Source organism: Lagopus leucura, unplaced genomic scaffold, assembly GCF_019238085.1.
Source record: "Lagopus leucura isolate 7727_CA_CO unplaced genomic scaffold, USGS_WTPT01 Super-Scaffold_100034, whole genome shotgun sequence".
NCBI classification, from domain to species: Eukaryota; Metazoa; Chordata; class Aves; order Galliformes; family Phasianidae; genus Lagopus; species Lagopus leucura.
In genome coordinates this window covers 3,480,347-3,496,962 of record NW_024962283.1, presented here as the reverse complement: position 1 = coordinate 3,496,962, position 16,616 = coordinate 3,480,347, and the positions used below count along the sequence as shown (strand labels likewise).

At 53.4% G+C, this 16,616-nt stretch overlaps 1 protein-coding gene across 1 annotated transcript in view; it reads left to right on the top strand.

Annotated features, from left to right (window-relative positions):
• The window catches only part of SORL1 (sortilin related receptor 1), a 34,884-nt gene that overhangs the window by 490 nt on the left and 17,778 nt on the right, over positions 1 to 16,616 (top strand). Inside the window, exons 2-17 of the mRNA XM_042882359.1 lie at positions 5,746 to 5,862; positions 5,938 to 6,063; positions 6,794 to 6,955; positions 7,527 to 7,594; positions 8,218 to 8,398; positions 9,454 to 9,555; positions 9,699 to 9,868; positions 10,158 to 10,350; positions 10,930 to 11,047; positions 11,686 to 11,759; positions 12,922 to 13,010; positions 13,086 to 13,264; positions 13,774 to 13,960; positions 14,834 to 14,962; positions 15,181 to 15,266; positions 16,246 to 16,418. Coding sequence (XP_042738293.1) covers positions 5,746 to 5,862; positions 5,938 to 6,063; positions 6,794 to 6,955; positions 7,527 to 7,594; positions 8,218 to 8,398; positions 9,454 to 9,555; positions 9,699 to 9,868; positions 10,158 to 10,350; positions 10,930 to 11,047; positions 11,686 to 11,759; positions 12,922 to 13,010; positions 13,086 to 13,264; positions 13,774 to 13,960; positions 14,834 to 14,962; positions 15,181 to 15,266; positions 16,246 to 16,418 — 2,154 coding nt within the window. The remainder of the gene's footprint in view (positions 1 to 5,745; positions 5,863 to 5,937; positions 6,064 to 6,793; positions 6,956 to 7,526; positions 7,595 to 8,217; positions 8,399 to 9,453; positions 9,556 to 9,698; positions 9,869 to 10,157; positions 10,351 to 10,929; positions 11,048 to 11,685; positions 11,760 to 12,921; positions 13,011 to 13,085; positions 13,265 to 13,773; positions 13,961 to 14,833; positions 14,963 to 15,180; positions 15,267 to 16,245; positions 16,419 to 16,616) is intronic.

The window sequence follows — 16,616 nt, the reverse complement described above, 5'->3', positions numbered from 1 at the left end:
CCCCCCCCAGCGATGTGCATTAGCAGGGTGAATGCTGCGCTGCGTGGTTCCCCCCTCCCCCTTTCCGGGGCACCGCAGCCCCCTACTGAACCTACGAGCGGCCGCACTTGCCCTGTTCCAAAAGGAGCTGACCGGGAGATGCTGAGCGCGGTTACATCTATCCCCGCATCTCCCATGGTGTCGGAGCCATCGCGACCCAGCCGTGCCGCCGGGTTGGCAGGGCACGCTCGTGGGTCTGAGCCGGGGACACGGCCAGCTTGTCCCCAGGGGATGGGAACCCCACGGCTGGGAGCTACAGCTGGCATCTGTCTCCCACTAGATGTGCTTAAATGGGACGTTTCGACCCTGAAACTGGGCTGAAAGGGAGACTTTAGAGCAAGATTGTGCTGTTGTGAGGTGCTGAGCCTGCTCTGTAAGGAGGGCTTCTCCCTGGCTGCTTGTCTGCCCGGTTGGCCCTTGCTTATTGATGTGAGGAGCTGGCTGACCACAGAAAAGCATACAGATGGCCGTCCCTGAGAGCATCCCTGCGCAGGCTCCATTAATTAGCAAGTTTTGCTGCCGGGACCAGCATCCTCCTCTCCCTTTGCCTCATTTTGGGGGGGGATGTCAGAACAGGACACGCTGCCCGTGTGCCTGCCCTGGGAGTCTGCAGGCTGCCATTGCCTGCCCGTTATTTTTGTGTTTTACTCCATATGCCAAACTGCGTGCCGTTGCCTCGTGTGACCCCTCTCGCTCAGGCTGCTCAAGTCCCACTGTGTAGCCCGTGTGCTGCTTGAGGGCAGCAGCCACATCTGCATTTCCCACCTATGGAAGGGGAGAACTTTCTCTCTTAACCTTCTCCGTTCCCAATGATTTCCCCTTCCTCTGTACTGTCAGGACATATGTGGGGCATTTTCCCTTCAGCCCCCCCCACAGCTGTCATTCAGGCCACTCTGACAGGTCAGGGTGGAGAGCAGCACCCATAGCCTGGACTTGGAACACTTGGAAGGCTTCAGTGACATCCAGAGCAGGACACAGAGCAGGCAGGGGGGTTTTTGTATACAATTGGCCTCTGCTGGGTCTTTTCTCATTGCATGAAGCTTTTGGAAGGGATTCGCTTGGAGCAATGAATTGCTCTCACTGGCAGCGTTACACAAAACAGTTGCAGACTTTAATGCTTTATTTTAATTTTAATAAAAATTGGCCCTTCTGCTGCTTTTGGATGCAAGCATATTAAAGCCCAGGTACCAGACCTCACCAGGACTTCACTAGGCCTACACAACCCTTCTGAACCATACAGTGCTTTACATCGTGGTGTCTGTTACAAAAGGAATTAGGACATAACCCGCATTGTGGTGTATGAACAAGAAGGAAAACAAAGCCACATGCTATACTGCTTGCTTCCAGTCACAAGCATCGTGTGGTCCCCACCCCTCCTGTATCTCTGTGGCTCCCCTGATGCTGGCAGGGTTAGCAGAGGGACATCAGCAAGGTGACAGTGCTTGGAGTGAGCCACTGAGAGCCCTGCAGGAGACCCTTCTCAGGGGCATGTGCTGCTCCCTGTGCTTGGCAGTTTGCTCAGCCATATGCTGTGTGCTGGCTCGCCCTGCCCTGGTGTAACCTCATGGCACTGCTCGTGCAGAGCTGCCCATCACTGCTGGAACACAGCCGGGGGACTGATGGAGTGACACGTTGTGACAGCCAGAACTGGAGCTGGGGGTGCACTCCAAAGCCACCGTGGCTTCTCCATGGCACTGCACAACTTGGCAAATTTGGCAACGGGCTCTGGACACTGGATGGGTCATTTCTGCAATGCCACTGATGGGAATCATCCCCTGAGCAGGACAAGTGCTGCTTATGCCCTTCAGCACTCCCTCAGTCCCTGTGAGCATCCAAAGCATTGCACACTGCCCACCCTATGGCTTCATTACAGCGGTGGAGACTTATCCTCATCCCTCTCTCTGGTTTTTCCATCCCAGCCATCCCTCAAATCCCATCCCATCCTGGGGATAAACCAGCAAAGAACCACTCAGCCTGTGGACAGTACAAGAAGGGCACATGAAGCTGCTGCTCCTGCTGCCTACCTGTCAGGTGACGCTATCTCATGGGTACTGGTGTGGCAGCAGCAGACAGTGATGGATGGTACTGGACAGGAAGTGAGCTCATCTGCTGACCCTGCAAGGGGAAGGTGATGTGGGTTAGGGACAGCATTTGCAGCCATCACTGCCCACCTCAGCATCCACCTGTCCCTCCTGGGACCATGGAGTCAAATCATCTCAGAACCTCCTTTGCTCTCAGGTCCTGCTTGCTGGTGACGACCTCTCCTGCCTTAGAGGACCACCAGGTTCCATCGTTTTCTGGCTATTTACAATTGCACTGTAAGAGGACTGCATGACCTTCCCTCAGCCCACCCTTGAGGACCTCCCCAGCTGTCAGTGCTCAGAGAACCAGGCACTTCTGCATCCCACATGGATGACCACCAGCTCCTCCCCTGTGCTGTTACTCAGTGACCTTCATCTTTATGACAGCTTTGCAAAGCCCAGCAGAGAAGAATTCATCTCCTGTTAAAATCACTGCACTGAGACGACTTTGTGCAGGAGACATTCCCATCCTTGTTGCACTAAAGCTCTCACAGATGACCAAGAAAGCAACGCACTCACTGAGAGAGCAGCCTCCTTCCTTGCCAGAGCAGACTGCACAGTGCTGGTGGGCAGAAAGGTGTTTGGGTTTATTGGTTGCTGCCTTGAGTGCCCCCGTAAGCTGCCAGCATTCAGCAAGAACGGCCCCAAGCACAGAGCACAGGAACTCTTCTGAGGCCATGAGCATCCTACAACCCACACCATGCTGCAGAACCTTTCTGCTCTCCAAAACAAAGACATGTGCATTGCAGGATAAACACCATCCGGCTCCATGACCAGAGAAATCAATCACAGCCCATCGGATGTGAACCATAATTAATTGTGACCTACATTACCCATGCCCTGGGTGCTGGCCGCACATCCTGGTACAGCTCCCAGGCCCTGAGCCCTATCCTTCCTCCCTTCTTTGACTCATTCCTGGGGGAAAAAACAGTGCTCCTGACCCAACCCCAGATTTCCCCCACTCTCCTTTTCCTTTCCTTGAGGCACAACAGCAAAAGGAGAGCTCTGTTGGCGGTAGCAGAGAGCAAACAGCTCTGCAAGCAGATGATTTTGGTATTAACACAATTAACAGGGGCCTGGCGCTCGCTGAAGTGAGTCACTCGTGTTTCATATGGGTGATTTCGGGCCCTGGCATTTTCAGCCCGAGTCACAGGCAGAGCCGTGGCAGGCACAGGAGGTGGCTTAAAATACCATGCAGGGATGGAACAGATGCTCTGTGCTGAGCAGAAGGTGCAGGAATGGAGCGTCGGTGGGATGCACGAGGAGCGATATGTGCCACCAACACAACCACTGCAGTGCCACCAACGCAATGCACTGCAGCCCCCCATGATGCCGTGACCCCCCCTTTGGCATTGCTCTTCTGCCACCCCAATGCAGCAAGGGCTCAGGGAGCACGAGGGCTTGGCACCTCAAAGCCTCAGAGGCTTCATGCCTCGCCAACACGCTCACTTATCCTTGTAACAGCCTATTAATTATTCAGGAACGATCTCGGAACCGTGTTTGTTGTTAAGCATCCCATTTGCTGTTGCATAACAAGGATGGGAAGAAAGAGCCACGATCCCCACACGTCTCTTTCCCTCGTGCAGCCCTGGTGTGGTGTTGACATGGAGTGCTTCGTTATTAACAGCCCTTCCCTAGGTCAGGTCAGAGTCCTGCAGCACAGGACAAACCCTTTGATGCATGCTTTGCTCCAAAGCCCACTCTGAGGCAATGCCACGCACTGCAAGCACAGCCCATGTCCTCCATCCATCCCTGCACAGAGCTCACAGGGATGCCCTTCATGCTTGCTCCAGTGTGATGGCAGCTCCAGGGTTGCTGTCTTGCTCTAAACCAGGGGTTTTGGTTGTGGGGAGATGCTGTTAACAGAAAGAAAACATGAATGTGAGCAACACTGCATAAACTGTGTTAACTAGAGATACAAGCAGCCTCCCCTACATCTTGGTTTCATTTCTCCCCTCGTGGACTTCATTTGGCACCTTACATATTAGGAGGACAAATTAGAGTTTCATGCATATTTCATATATCCTTAATCACTTGGCAGAAAGCAAAACACAGCCCCATTACGATGATTTTCTACTAAGTGCTGTTTCCATTGGGCACCAGCCATTGCCTGCTCGTGGATCCAGGCAGCTCCTTAAGGAGGTTTCTCCAGTGGCTCAGTGCAGAACCAGGGCTCAGCTGCTGCCCAGGCCTTGGCTCTGCCCGCACAGCCCTGGTCCCCTGCTCAAGGACAGCACTCTGTCTGCGGTTCAGTCTCTTTGCTCACAGGGAATAATGCTTTAGAGGTCATTTGGCTGAGTTTAAAGCAGGGCACGGGTCAGAGCCTCCTCTTGTTTTGTTTCTCTAGCTAGCCTAGTGTCAGATTTCTTGCAGAACAACTTGCAAAGTGCTACTGAAAATGTCATGGAGGCGTCAACAAACCCATCCTGGAGAAAACACATGGGGAGGAGATCAGGCTGTCCCCAGGAGGGGGCTTTGTGGGCAAGCTCGCTGCTGCTGACCCATCATTGCTGCAGCCTTAGACCCAAACGAGTGGCACTAAACAGCTCCTGCTTGTGGAAGAGTCAGATCTGATGGAGAAGGGAAAAGGGGGGATGCTGGGGTGGGGACACAGAGCTGCCATGGGTTTCACACTGCAGGTTGTGTGTGGGGGGCATCACCCTCTCCTTCCTCCCTGCATCCCCAAGTTCTCACTGACCTCCACTGCTGGGGTGCAGCCGCCTGCAGTCCTACATCTCTGCTCTGAGCCCCAGGTGGAGGCACACAGCCCAGCAGCTGCAAGCACCAGCCCTGGGGGATGCTCACTGTCCCCCTGTTTGCTTTCTGATTTGCTCCTTTTTTTCCTTTTGCACAAGCCCATTACGTAACAGGGATTTGGGGACTTCTGTTTCACTTGCCTCTCTTGGACTAAAGCCATCGTTTTTTCCACACGTTTCTTTGCCCATCACTGGGGGGCAGGAGGAGGGGGGGGGGGAGGAGGAAACTGCTGGGTACCAGCCCTAAGCAGGGCTTAGCCCTGTATTTCTACAGCTCCCTACAGACACTGTGTTTTGCAGAGCAGCACCTCCAGCCCCGCCGCAGCGATGCTGCGATAACTTCCCCATAGAAACCAGCCCTCCAGGTACAGCATGAGCACAGGCAGCAGTGGGTTTGCTTGCACCTGTTTTGGATACCTGCACGTCCTTCTAAGCACAGAGATCACTGTAGGAAGGTGACTCTGTTTGTGTTGGCCCTTTGCCTAGCCAGCCCAGTTTGTATCGCTTCTCCTTCCTCGGTTTTAGTTTTGGTTCTGGTCATCTCACAAATCCTCTTTCTCTGAGGAAGAATAAATGAACTTCACGCTCATGGGTTGCGCAGCGTGCTCGCAGCAGATCCTCCTTCACCACCTCCTCCCCAGGGAAGGTCTCTCTCAGGACTTTAACCACTTGGCAGCTCACAGTGAGCACTGAAATCCAAGCAGTGTTCCATGCCCTGTAGCCCTAACCCTCCCCCTGACCCCACAGGGTCCTGTTGCCCCTGGGATTGCTTCAATCCTCTTCAGGTTTGAATGCCTTATCCCATTGCATGCATTCCCCAGGAGGAGGGAACCCCGTGCTCCGGCTCACGGTGCCCATTCCCTTTGCAGGTCAGCCTCAATGACTCCCACAACCAGATGGTCGTTCACTGGGCGGGAGAGAAGAGCAACGTGATCGTGGCCTTGGCCAGGGACAGCCTGTCCTTGCTGGGCCCCAAAAACAGCGACGTAAGTGCCGTGAGCTGCCTGTCCCCTGCCTGGCGTCCTGCAGCCCTGCTCCTGTAACCGGGTCTCTTGCTGCAGGTCTACATCTCTTATGACTATGGGAAGAGTTTCAAAAAGATTTCGGAGAGGTTCAGCTTTGGGGATGGGAACAGCAGTGCGGCGGCCATCGCTCAGTTCTACCACAGCCCAGCCAACAACCAGCGGGTGAGCGGGGCTGAGGGGGGCACGGTGCCCTGTGGTGCCCCTCGGAGTGCAAGGGACTGAGGGAGTGGGGTGGTGGGGGGCTGCACCCACAGCGGCTTGTGCTAACAGAGTTAGGGGCTGTGCGCCCATCAGCATCATCATAGAATCATTAAGGTTGGAAAAGATGTACTCAGATCTCCAAGCCCAACCCCAGCCCATCCCCACTGTGCCCACTGACCATGTCCCCACATACCACAATTCTTTCAGGGACTTCCACCTCCCTGGGCAGCCTGTACCAGTGCCAAACCACTCTTTGAGAGAAGAAATTTCTCCCAGTACCCTCCCCTGGGACAACTGAAGGCCATTACCTTTCATGCTCTTGTGGCACACTTAAGTTTACCTACACCAAAGCCACCTCTCTTCTGGCCAAAGCTCTCCTGCGGTGGTTTGAGCCATCCTGGCTCTGCAGCTCTCCATCCTCATGGATATTCCCATCTCCAAAGCTGGGTTGGGAGCACTGGGGCATGGACACACTCACCCACATCGCTGAATCATGCCAAAAAACTCCACTCTGCACACAGCAGTTGTTGGCTTCAGGGACCTCAAGGAGCAACAGAGTGTGGTAGAAGTGTGGGAACAAGATCCTCTCCTCCAGAGTTCTCCCTCTCAGGTGCTCCCCAGGACTTGTTGCTGTCATGGGTAGCTTGAGCCCTGCTCTGATTTTCTTCCTTCTCTGTCCTTCTCTCCCCAGTATATCTTTGTGGATGCCTTTGTCCCTTACCTCTGGATCACCACTGACTTCTGCAAGAGCATCCAGGGCTTCTCGATCCCCTTTAGGGCAGCAGATCTCCTTCTGCACAGCAGGAACCCCAACCTCGTCCTGGGCTTTGACAGATCCCACCCCAACAAGCAGGTGAGCACAGCTGCCAAGGCACGAGGGTCCTGGTTTTATCCCAGTCACTCCGGACTCCCTTATGGGGAAGAGAGGAACCTAAGTCAGAAATCTACAGTGCTTAATGTGGTTTGCCCTTGGAGACTGGGATCTGGAGTGGGGCTGGTGTGCCTGCGGGTTGGTATGTTTATTGCTGCTGTTGCTGGTGAAATAAGAGATACCATCTCTGCTCAGGAACTTTGCCCTCCTCCCACCCGCAGCTGGGCAGTGGCAGAGCACTCCTATGGCTGTGACATGCTCCAGGAGGGAGAGGCTCTGCCCGCAGGTTTACCTTTGCAATCACACACACCACGAGCACTTTAGTGCAAGTTATTTTTATTTCTGAGTTCCTATACAACCAGGCAGCTCTACAAAGTGAAGGCAGTGTTTTCCTGCTTGGGTGGTTCTCACCCAGGTGCAGCTTTGAGGTGGATGTGTCCCTGTCCTCTTTCTGCTGCCTGAGCTTTGGTGTCTTGGAGGTCACCCTCCCTTGGGTTGCACACTCTGAGAGCACTGCACGATCCAGGCCCATCTCTCACCTTTCCCATTACAGCTCTGGAAATCAGATGACTTTGGCCAGACCTGGATAATGATACAGGAGCACGTGAAGTCCTTTTCCTGGTATGTGCTGTAGCTTTGTGTTCCATCCAGCTCCCTCCCTCCTGGCTTTCTGTCTCCATGTACCACCGTGCTCCCAACCCCATCCCTGGGCTGAGCATGTGGGCCACAGGCTTTCTTCTTTCTTGGCCACCAGAGCTGCTCTGGCCATCAGCTGTCACCAACATTCAGGTCCCTCCTGTTCTTATCCCCACCATCTCAGCCATTTCGCCACACGCCTTGCAGATTTCCAGCTCATCTCCTCAGGGTCACACAAGAAGGGACATCCCCTGACAAACAGGGCTTGTGACATCTCCAACCCCATCCTTCCTGGCCTTAGCTGAGACACAAATAGGAAGTACAGAGCCCCGGATAACATCAGGAGGCGAACACACCCATGCAAACTTCATTACAATCACATTCCCCACATTGTGACCAGTCCTCCTTCCCCTCTTGGAGTTCCTGGGCCATGCAGAGCTTTATCTCCCTTTCTGGGCTCTGCACCCTGCTGAGGCCAGGGCTGCTCCTGTTTCCCCAGACCCTGCATGCCAAACACATCTCTTTAAAGGGCTTTGGCTCCTCTATGCCTTCTGCACTGCTCTGTGAGTGTAATGGTGATAAAAACCTTTTCATTCTTTGCTGTCCAGGGGTGTCGAGCCCTACGATAAGCCCAACACAGTGTACATCGAGCGGCACGAGCCCTCTGGCACCTCCACTGTCATTCGCAGCACAGATTTCTTCCAAAGCCGAGAAAATAAAGAGGTGATCCTGGAGGATGTTGATGACTTCCAACTCCGGGACAAATACCTGTTTGCCACAAAGTCTGTGGTGAGTCCCAGCAGCCTTCAGCTCACCATGCTGATCCTGCAGATGGAGCAGTGCCGGCCGTGCTGTTGCTGCCCTGCACGTCAGCAGGGTGGGCAGAAGTAGGTCAGGCTGTAGAGCACCAGGGCTGGAAACGCATGGGGTGGATGCGGAGGCAGGAGGGGGGACAGGGCTGGGTGAATGGAGGCCACTTGTCGTCAGGGATTAGCTCAAACATGAGCTGGGACCAGGCAGCCTTACGTGCTGCAGCATGGCTTATCTGTGCTCTCACTGAGGGCAAGTCCTTCACAGATGACCGGAGACACCATGCTAGAACTCAAGGAGCAATTTCCTTTTTGTAAGATGCAAGCACTGCTTTTCACTTGCTGCTGCCACCGAGCCTTTTGCAAGGAGCGCTTTGCCCTTTGCAGGTGGCTCTTACATGCTCTCACCCTGCATCCCCAGCAACGTCACCCCAGTTTGAAGAGCGCTTTCAGCTTCTCAGAAATCTCTCTTGCAACTTCCAGGGCACGTTGCCTTCTTGGCTCTGTGCCTGCTGTGGTTAGCAGGAGATGTTATCTGGGTGCTCTGATGGGGTTTGGTGAGATGTGGGGATGGTCGGTGTCCCCATGGAGATGGCAGCCCATCCTCACAACCCTCATGGACCAGAAGGGAGTTGGGACTTCCTGATTCCTGCTCCCCTCCCCAGGAGCTGTGGTTGCTTGGTGATGTGGAGCCGGGGAAAATCAGGCCGCTTATTTTTGGAGCCTAAATCTGGGTTTGGGTGCTTACCATTGGCAACCTGCACAAAACACATTGCCCCCAGCTTTTGCTTTTTTGGCTCGGCGCTGGTGTCTTTTCCTTCATGCAACTCATTAAAAATAGGAAGGCAATGACATGCTGTTCTGCTCCAAACCAGTCTCTGTGCCTCCACCTGAGCTGCCAGAACAGGCAGCAGGAGGCATGCTTGTGTTCGCTGCTCTCTGGAATGCTGTCCCCACAGAGTTGGTTCAGGCACAGGGATGAGGGTGATTCTGGGGTTTGTAGCCACTCCTGATGTTTCTCTCTGCTCCCTGTAGCGCTTGCTGGGCAGCTTGCAGCCATCATCAGTTCAGCTCTGGGTTTCCTTCAACCGCAAGCCGATGCGGGTGGCCCAATTCGTTACCAAGCATCCAATTAAGGTAAGCAGTGGATGACCTCCCTGCTGCAGGGTGGAGAATTACTGTTAGCTATCTATGAGGAAATGCTACACTGACCTGCATGCAAACCCTGCTCCTGGGCCCATGCACTTAAAGCCTGCACACCACTCCTTTGCTTCCCACAGGAGTACTACATCGCCGATGCATCGGAGGACCAGGTGTTTGTGTGCGTCAGCCACGATGACAACCGCACCAACCTCTACATTTCGGAAGCAGAAGGCCTGAAGTTCTCCCTGTCTTTAGAAAATGTGCTCTACTACAGCCCAGGAGGAGCAGGCAGTGACACTCTGGTCAGGTAGTGTGCTCCAAAGTACACAGAATCATCATAAAATGCCTTAGGTTGGAAGGGACCGCAAAGATCATCCAGTTTCATCCCCTTGCTGTGAGAAAGGTTGCCAAGCACTACATCAGGGTCAGATTGCTCATGGCTCCATTCAACCCGACCTGGAGCACTTCCAGACAGATCCCTGGGCACACCGCTCATCACCAGCCTCCATCTGGGCATAGAACTGCTGACCACAACCCTCTGACTGTGGCCATCCCATCAACTCTTTATTCTTTATCCCCTTGGCATTCCCTTGCAGATATTTTGCCAATGAGCCTTTTGCTGACTTCCACCGTGTCGAGGGTGTGAGAGGTGTGTACATTGCCACGCTGCTCAACGGCTCCTTCAGCGAGGAGAACATGCGCTCCGTCATCACCTTTGACAAGGGAGGCACCTGGGAGCCCCTGCAGCCCCCGGCAGAGACACGCTATGGGGAGAAGACACACTGTGAGGTGAGAGCTGAGCCAAGCTCCCAAAAGGCAGAGGGGTCCATGGGCTGAGCTGCCTGCATGGGAAATCCCATCAACAGATGGTATCCTGGGCTCCATCAGCAGAGGGGTGGCCAGCAGGGACAGGGAGGTGATCGTCCCTCTCTACTCTGCTCCTCATCTGGAGTACTGTGTCCTGAAGGGAGCCTACAGACAGGAGGGGAATCAACTCTTTGAGAAGATAGATAACAGCAGGACAAGGGGAAATGGTTTTAAGTTGAGGGAGGGAAGATTTAGGTTGGATGTCAGGGGGAAGTTCTTTACAGAGAGAGCGGTGAGGTGCTGGAACAGCTGCCCAGAGAGGCTGTGGATGCCCCGTTCATCCCTGGAGGTGTTCAAGGCCAGGTTGGATGGGGCCCTGGGCAGCCTGGTCTAGTATTAAATGGGGAGGTCAGTGGCCCTGCATGTGGCAGGGGGTTGGAGATTCGTGATCCTTGAGGTCCCTTCCAACCCTGGCCATTCTGTGATTCTGTGATTCCAAAGCAGAGGCTGCAGGATGAAGTGGGACTGAGGCACTGATGACGGTGTGCTTTGCTTCCCCAGCTTTCCCAGGGCTGTTCCCTCCACCTGGCCCAGCGCCTGAGCCAGCTGCTGAATTTCCAGCTGCGGAGGATGCCCATCCTCTCCAAAGAGTCGGCACCAGGGCTGATCATTGCCACCGGTACCATTTTTCCTTCTGTTGCTGCCCAGGGGCTTGGGAGCACGTTATTTTAAAGGCACGAGGAATTGGGTGGCATCTCATTTGTAGATGCAATTAAAAGAAAATGGAGTTTACAAACGTGAGTTGGACTCAGTGATCCTTATGGGTCCCTTCCAACTCAGAGTGTTCTATGATTCTATGAAGTGCAATTAAATGGTGCATTTTGCTGCCCTATTCTGCACTGCAGTCCCTCTAATGACAGTATGTACATGTCAGTGCAGTGTGGTGACACTGCAAACCTTGCCTGCTTCAATCCACTCTTCTTTCAGCCCCTTCCCAGCTGGAGGGTTCCTTGGACGTGCAGGGATTGCTGTTTGTCTCACTTCTTCGCTGTAGAAAACAAATGATGGAACATTTGCAGAACCACCAGCTCATTTTGTTTGATCATGTTTACAGCCATATGTTTTTCCCCAGCTGCTTTTAAAACTTGCGATCATCCTTAAAACATTTGATTTTAAGAGCGCTGGTTTACAGTGGGAAAAATCAGCTCCTCCATCACGGCATTTTGCTCACAGACCAGAATAGCTTCGAGGCAGCTGCCTTCATTTAAGTGGCCGCTGTGTCCACCTGCAGAGGGATGACTGTTCTCATTCTCCTAGGCTCCATCGGCAGGAGCATGGCGAAGAAAACCAACGTCTACATCTCGAGCAGCGCTGGGGCGAGGTGGAGAGAGGTAAGGGCTCTGGTTGGCAGCTCAGCACACTGGCAGCAGCACGGATTGGGGAGCTGCAGCCCATAGGCAGTGAAGGTGACCTGTGTGCACACATCGAAGAGCTGCAGCCAGAAGATGCTGAATGCCCCTTGTAGCAAAACCATCTTTGGATGCAGGAGCAGGCGCGGTCGCCTCGTGCTGAAGGCAGCAGGTTCAGATGCAGCTTGAGCTCTGTTTGTTCAGCTCGTAGAACGTGTCCTCGGCGCAGGTCAGCCGGTCCCTTGTGGACAGGACTGACAGGCAGAGCTCTGCACAGTGCCTGGAAAGGCTCCAGCCTCTTCCCAGACCGCGGGATGCTGCCCTCAGTGTATGCAGATCTGGTGCTGTTTACTGAGCGGGTGTTTGGTCTGCGGCGGTATTTTTGGTCTGCCTGTGCATTCTGCTGTGAGCATAATATGGTATTTCAACATCTGCAAGCGGTTTCAACACATGCATTAAGCAGCCTCCTTTTCCTCCCCTTAAGTACCCCGTGGGCAGGGTTAGTGCCGGGCACGCCGCAGGTCTGGCTGCTGTCACAGCCTCTGGGTTTCAGTGGAACTGTAGTGTTCATGGACAGAGAGAGCAGCCGACTGCTGTGTCTGTGCAGTCCTCCTCTGGCTCGCAGGCAGTTTTGCTTTGCAGAGCAATTAAACCCCATGAGGAACAAGCAGAGCCCGGGCACACCGCACAGAGCTGCACCTTTGTGCTCTGTGCAGAGGTGTGGAATGGCCTCACACTGCTGTTGCTCAACTGGGAGGAGCAGCAGCACAACATTTTCTTCCTGGTTTTGGAAGCTGCTGGAAGGCTTATTGCTCTGCAGAGCGCTGTTTTGGTCTCAAAAAGCAGATAAGGCACCAAAGTGTTCAGTGACCCTAACAGAGCATCCCCAGGCAGGTTGGTGCATGGTGGAGTTGGGTGGATCTGTGCTTTCTGTTTTGAACCCGGAAAGGAAAGCGAAAGTGGTTCTGTGCTGAGGGGAAACACAAATGGTTTCCTTCTGGAGGTGACATGCTGTGCTGCAGGTGATCTCAGTGCCCCACTGGGGCATCCTAATGCACAGGAACAACGTGGGGTCTGTAGAATGCCCTGGCACTCTGTATCCCCATGCCTGTCCTTCTTCCTTTCACCACTGTTTCTCTTCCAGGCACTGTCAGGACCCCACTACTACACCTGGGGTGACCACGGGGGCATCCTGGTGGCCATCGCACAGGGCACGGAGACTGACCAGCTCAAGTAAGGGCTGCAGCACAGAACTGGGATGCCAGGTTGGGTTTCCCCATTGCAGCCACCCCCATCCTTTTCCTGCAGGTACAGCACCAACGAGGGAGAGACGTGGAAATCCTTCACCTTCTCAGAGAAGCCAGTATTTGTGTATGGGCTGCTGACAGAGCCTGGGGAGAAAAGCACCATCTTCACCATCTTTGGTTCCTACAAGGAGAACGGCCACAGCTGGCTCATCCTGCAGGTCAACACCTCTGATGTGCTGGGTGAGCATCCTGCCCTGGCTGTTAATGCTGTCACTGAACCCCAACCATCATCACTGAGGGATTTGTTCGACAGGAACGTGGAAGAATAAAAGCCTTCTGAAGGCTTTGCCCATGAATGTTTTATAACTGGATCCGGCTTTGATTGCGAGGCAGCGTTTTAATCAAAGAGCAGTTAAACTCAGCAGAGGAATTTGCTCGACTGAAATTCGTAGCAGATTCCCCTGATGTTTTGTTAGAAGTGGATCTGTTTGGCATCCAGAACGGCTCCGGTTAAACGAGGCACTGCAATTCCCCATCAGTGCAGCAGCGCTGCTGGGCTGAGCATCGCTGCTGTCTGTCTTGGGCTAAAAACCTTGTGATCCAGGGCAAAACATTCGTCTCGTGCCAACAAAGGGCATCCTTGTAGGGTGCCAATGATCTCTGCAGAGCTGCTCCCACATCCCAAGTCCAGGTGCCCCATAGTGCAGTCTGGGGTGCCCACCTTTGACCCAACCTTGTCCCTTCTCTAGGGGTCCCCTGCACAGAGAACGACTACAAGCTGTGGTCGCCCTCAGATGAGCGAGGCAACGAGTGCTTACTGGGGCATAAAACTGTTTTCAAAAGGAGGACTCCTCATGCGACGTGTTTCAATGGAGAAGATTTTGACAGGCCTGTCATGGTCTCCAACTGCTCGTGTACCAGGGAAGACTTTGAATGGTAAATACCAATTAATTTCCTTTGGTCTGGGTTGTACGTCTGAGATAAATATCTGTGACCAATTGCTCTGAGTGGACACATGTCCAATTTACTCTGCCCTTTGTATCGCTGCTTGATTTTATAGCAAGGAGGAAACTAAATAGACTGAAAGCATCCTTTCATTAATAATGGGTCGTGAGACTTAATTAATGTCCCTTGAGCCTTTGGGGAACCTCTGAAAGGCTCTATACAAGAGGAAGATATTGTTAATCCATCACCTTCTTTCAAATGACGGCTGACAATTTACTGTCACACGCAGAGATGCTCTGCAGTGCAGCCCTGTGACCCCACAGCCGCAGGAATGCAGCTGGCCCTGCAGACTCATTTCATCTGCAGCTGAAACCGCACAGCTGTCGGGATTAGGGAATGGGTTCTGGCACTCAGAGGCAAAGGCTTGGGGTTAGTAAGTGAATGGCTTTTTGCTGGCTGAGCTTTCACCTACAGTCCTGTCTGTCCCTTGCTGAGATCTAAGAGGAATCTGGCTCATCACAAGCCAGCTGGGAGCCTTTGAACCACAGCAAAACCAGAGTGGTATAGCCTCCTCCGCAGCGTTTCCCAAGCAGCAGCACACCACAGCTCCCATCTTACAGATTGGAATGCTGAGGTGCAGACATGGGCCAGCTGGCAGGGAGCCCAGCCCCAGTGGTTGGCATGGGGAGGCTCATTGGTGGTGGAGAAGAGTCCTAAGGAAAGAAGCTAAGATGCACAGCTAAATATTAGTGTACAGCTAGATACTGGGCTTCTGAGATCTTCACACTTTGCAAAAATAGCACAGCAAAGCAGCTCTGTTGTCCTTCTCTCCCTTCCCTGCTCACATCACATCTCTCCTTGCAGTGATTTTGGCTTTAAGCTGAGCGAGGATCTCTCTCTGGAAGTTTGCATCCCAGACCCCGAGTTTGCAGGGAAGCCCTATGACCCACCAGTACCATGCCCTGTGGGCTCAACCTACAGGAGGACTCGAGGGTAAGCGTTGTGCTTGGGAACCCCATCCTCTAAGGGCTGGGATTTATGGTGATATGACCAAACACCTGCACACACACCTTGCAGGTGACAGTAAGTGGACTGCGTGCTGAGACATACAGCACAACATCTAGCTTGTAGCTGAGAAGCACTGGCTGCTTCTCAATGAACACAGTGATTACCAGTGCTCCTGCAACAACAATGAATTCTGTGTGTTGCAGCTACCGGAAGATCTCTGGGGACACCTGTATGGGTGGTGACATCGAGTCGCGACTGGAGGGGGAGATGCTGCCATGCCCACTGGCTGGTGAGTGCATAAGCGTGGCTTCAGCCCATGCTGCATTCATTAAGTGGAATTATCATGAATTAGGCACGAATCACCCAGTGAGACATCACCTCCATGCCTACTTACTCTCAAACATGCAAGGCACTGACTTGCTCCTGTGCCTGCACGCTGCCAGCTATTTGCATTCTGCTCTGTGCTGCTGTAATTTAATCTGCTGTCATGCTGCAGCTCGAGCCTGGGGCTGTTTTGATGCAGGCTGGTGTAGGTTCAGCCTTTGTCCCTGCTCAGCACCGACATGCTCCTCACCCTGCCGTGCCCACTGAGCTATTTGGAGAGTTGCAAAGAGCCCGAAAAACAAACCCTTGCTTCCTCAGTTCCATGGTGCCTCACACCATGGGAACACTTTCATGTGCGGTGTCTGTTTCTTAGCTCCATATAATCTCATTTGGGGTGTGTAGCCAAAGCTGCTCTCTGACATCAGCCCCACTTGTTAATAGCATTAATGGACTTTACCTGCAGCACGCAATGCCTGGGAGCTCAGTCCCAGGCCGGTTTGGTTCTGCACAAACTGAGATCACAACCCCTCTGGGGTATTTCCCATTGGAAAGTGTCCCCCAGGACTCCCAGGTTTGCAGCACATTTATGTTTTTTTTATGAGAACTCAGAGGAACTGGGAGATGAGTGTTTTGTTTCTAGTTGGCAGCATGCTAATGCGGCAAGGTACCGGTCACAGTGCTTTCTGCCATCCCTACCTCCTCCTTCAGCCCTCTGAGATAAACAATAGCTGCAGTGTTGGTGCGAGGGAATAAGGGGAGCCGTAAGGCTATTAGCGTATTCTAATTAACCTAATCCCATTGAGACAAAGGGCCTTTGCCTCCCTTCCACTGCTCTGCTGGAACACCTGCTCACTGTGATGAAAAAAATCTCCAATTCCCTCTTGACCCCACGAGCACCCCAAAAAACACAGAATCACTAAAAACACCCCAACTCTGTCCCGCAGAGGAGAACGAATTCATCCTCTATGCCACCCGCTACTCCATCCACCGCTACGACCTCGCCTCTGGGCTCAGCCAGGAGCTGCCGCTGGCCGGGCTGCGCGGGGCGGTCGCGCTCGACTTTGACTATGAGCACAACTGCCTCTACTGGGCCGATGTCACACTGGACATCATCCAGGTGAGCAGGGATTCACCGGGGCAGAAGCGGCAGCCTGAGAGTCAGCATCTTGTTTTGGGCGTTTCTCATCTGTCTGCTGTCGTAGAATCGATCGTAGAACGGCTGGGGTTGGAGGGGAACTTAATGATCAGTGTGCCGGTGTAGTGCATTGATCTCAAATAGTGCTGAGCTCGGGGCATCGGGCTCCACAGCTGAATT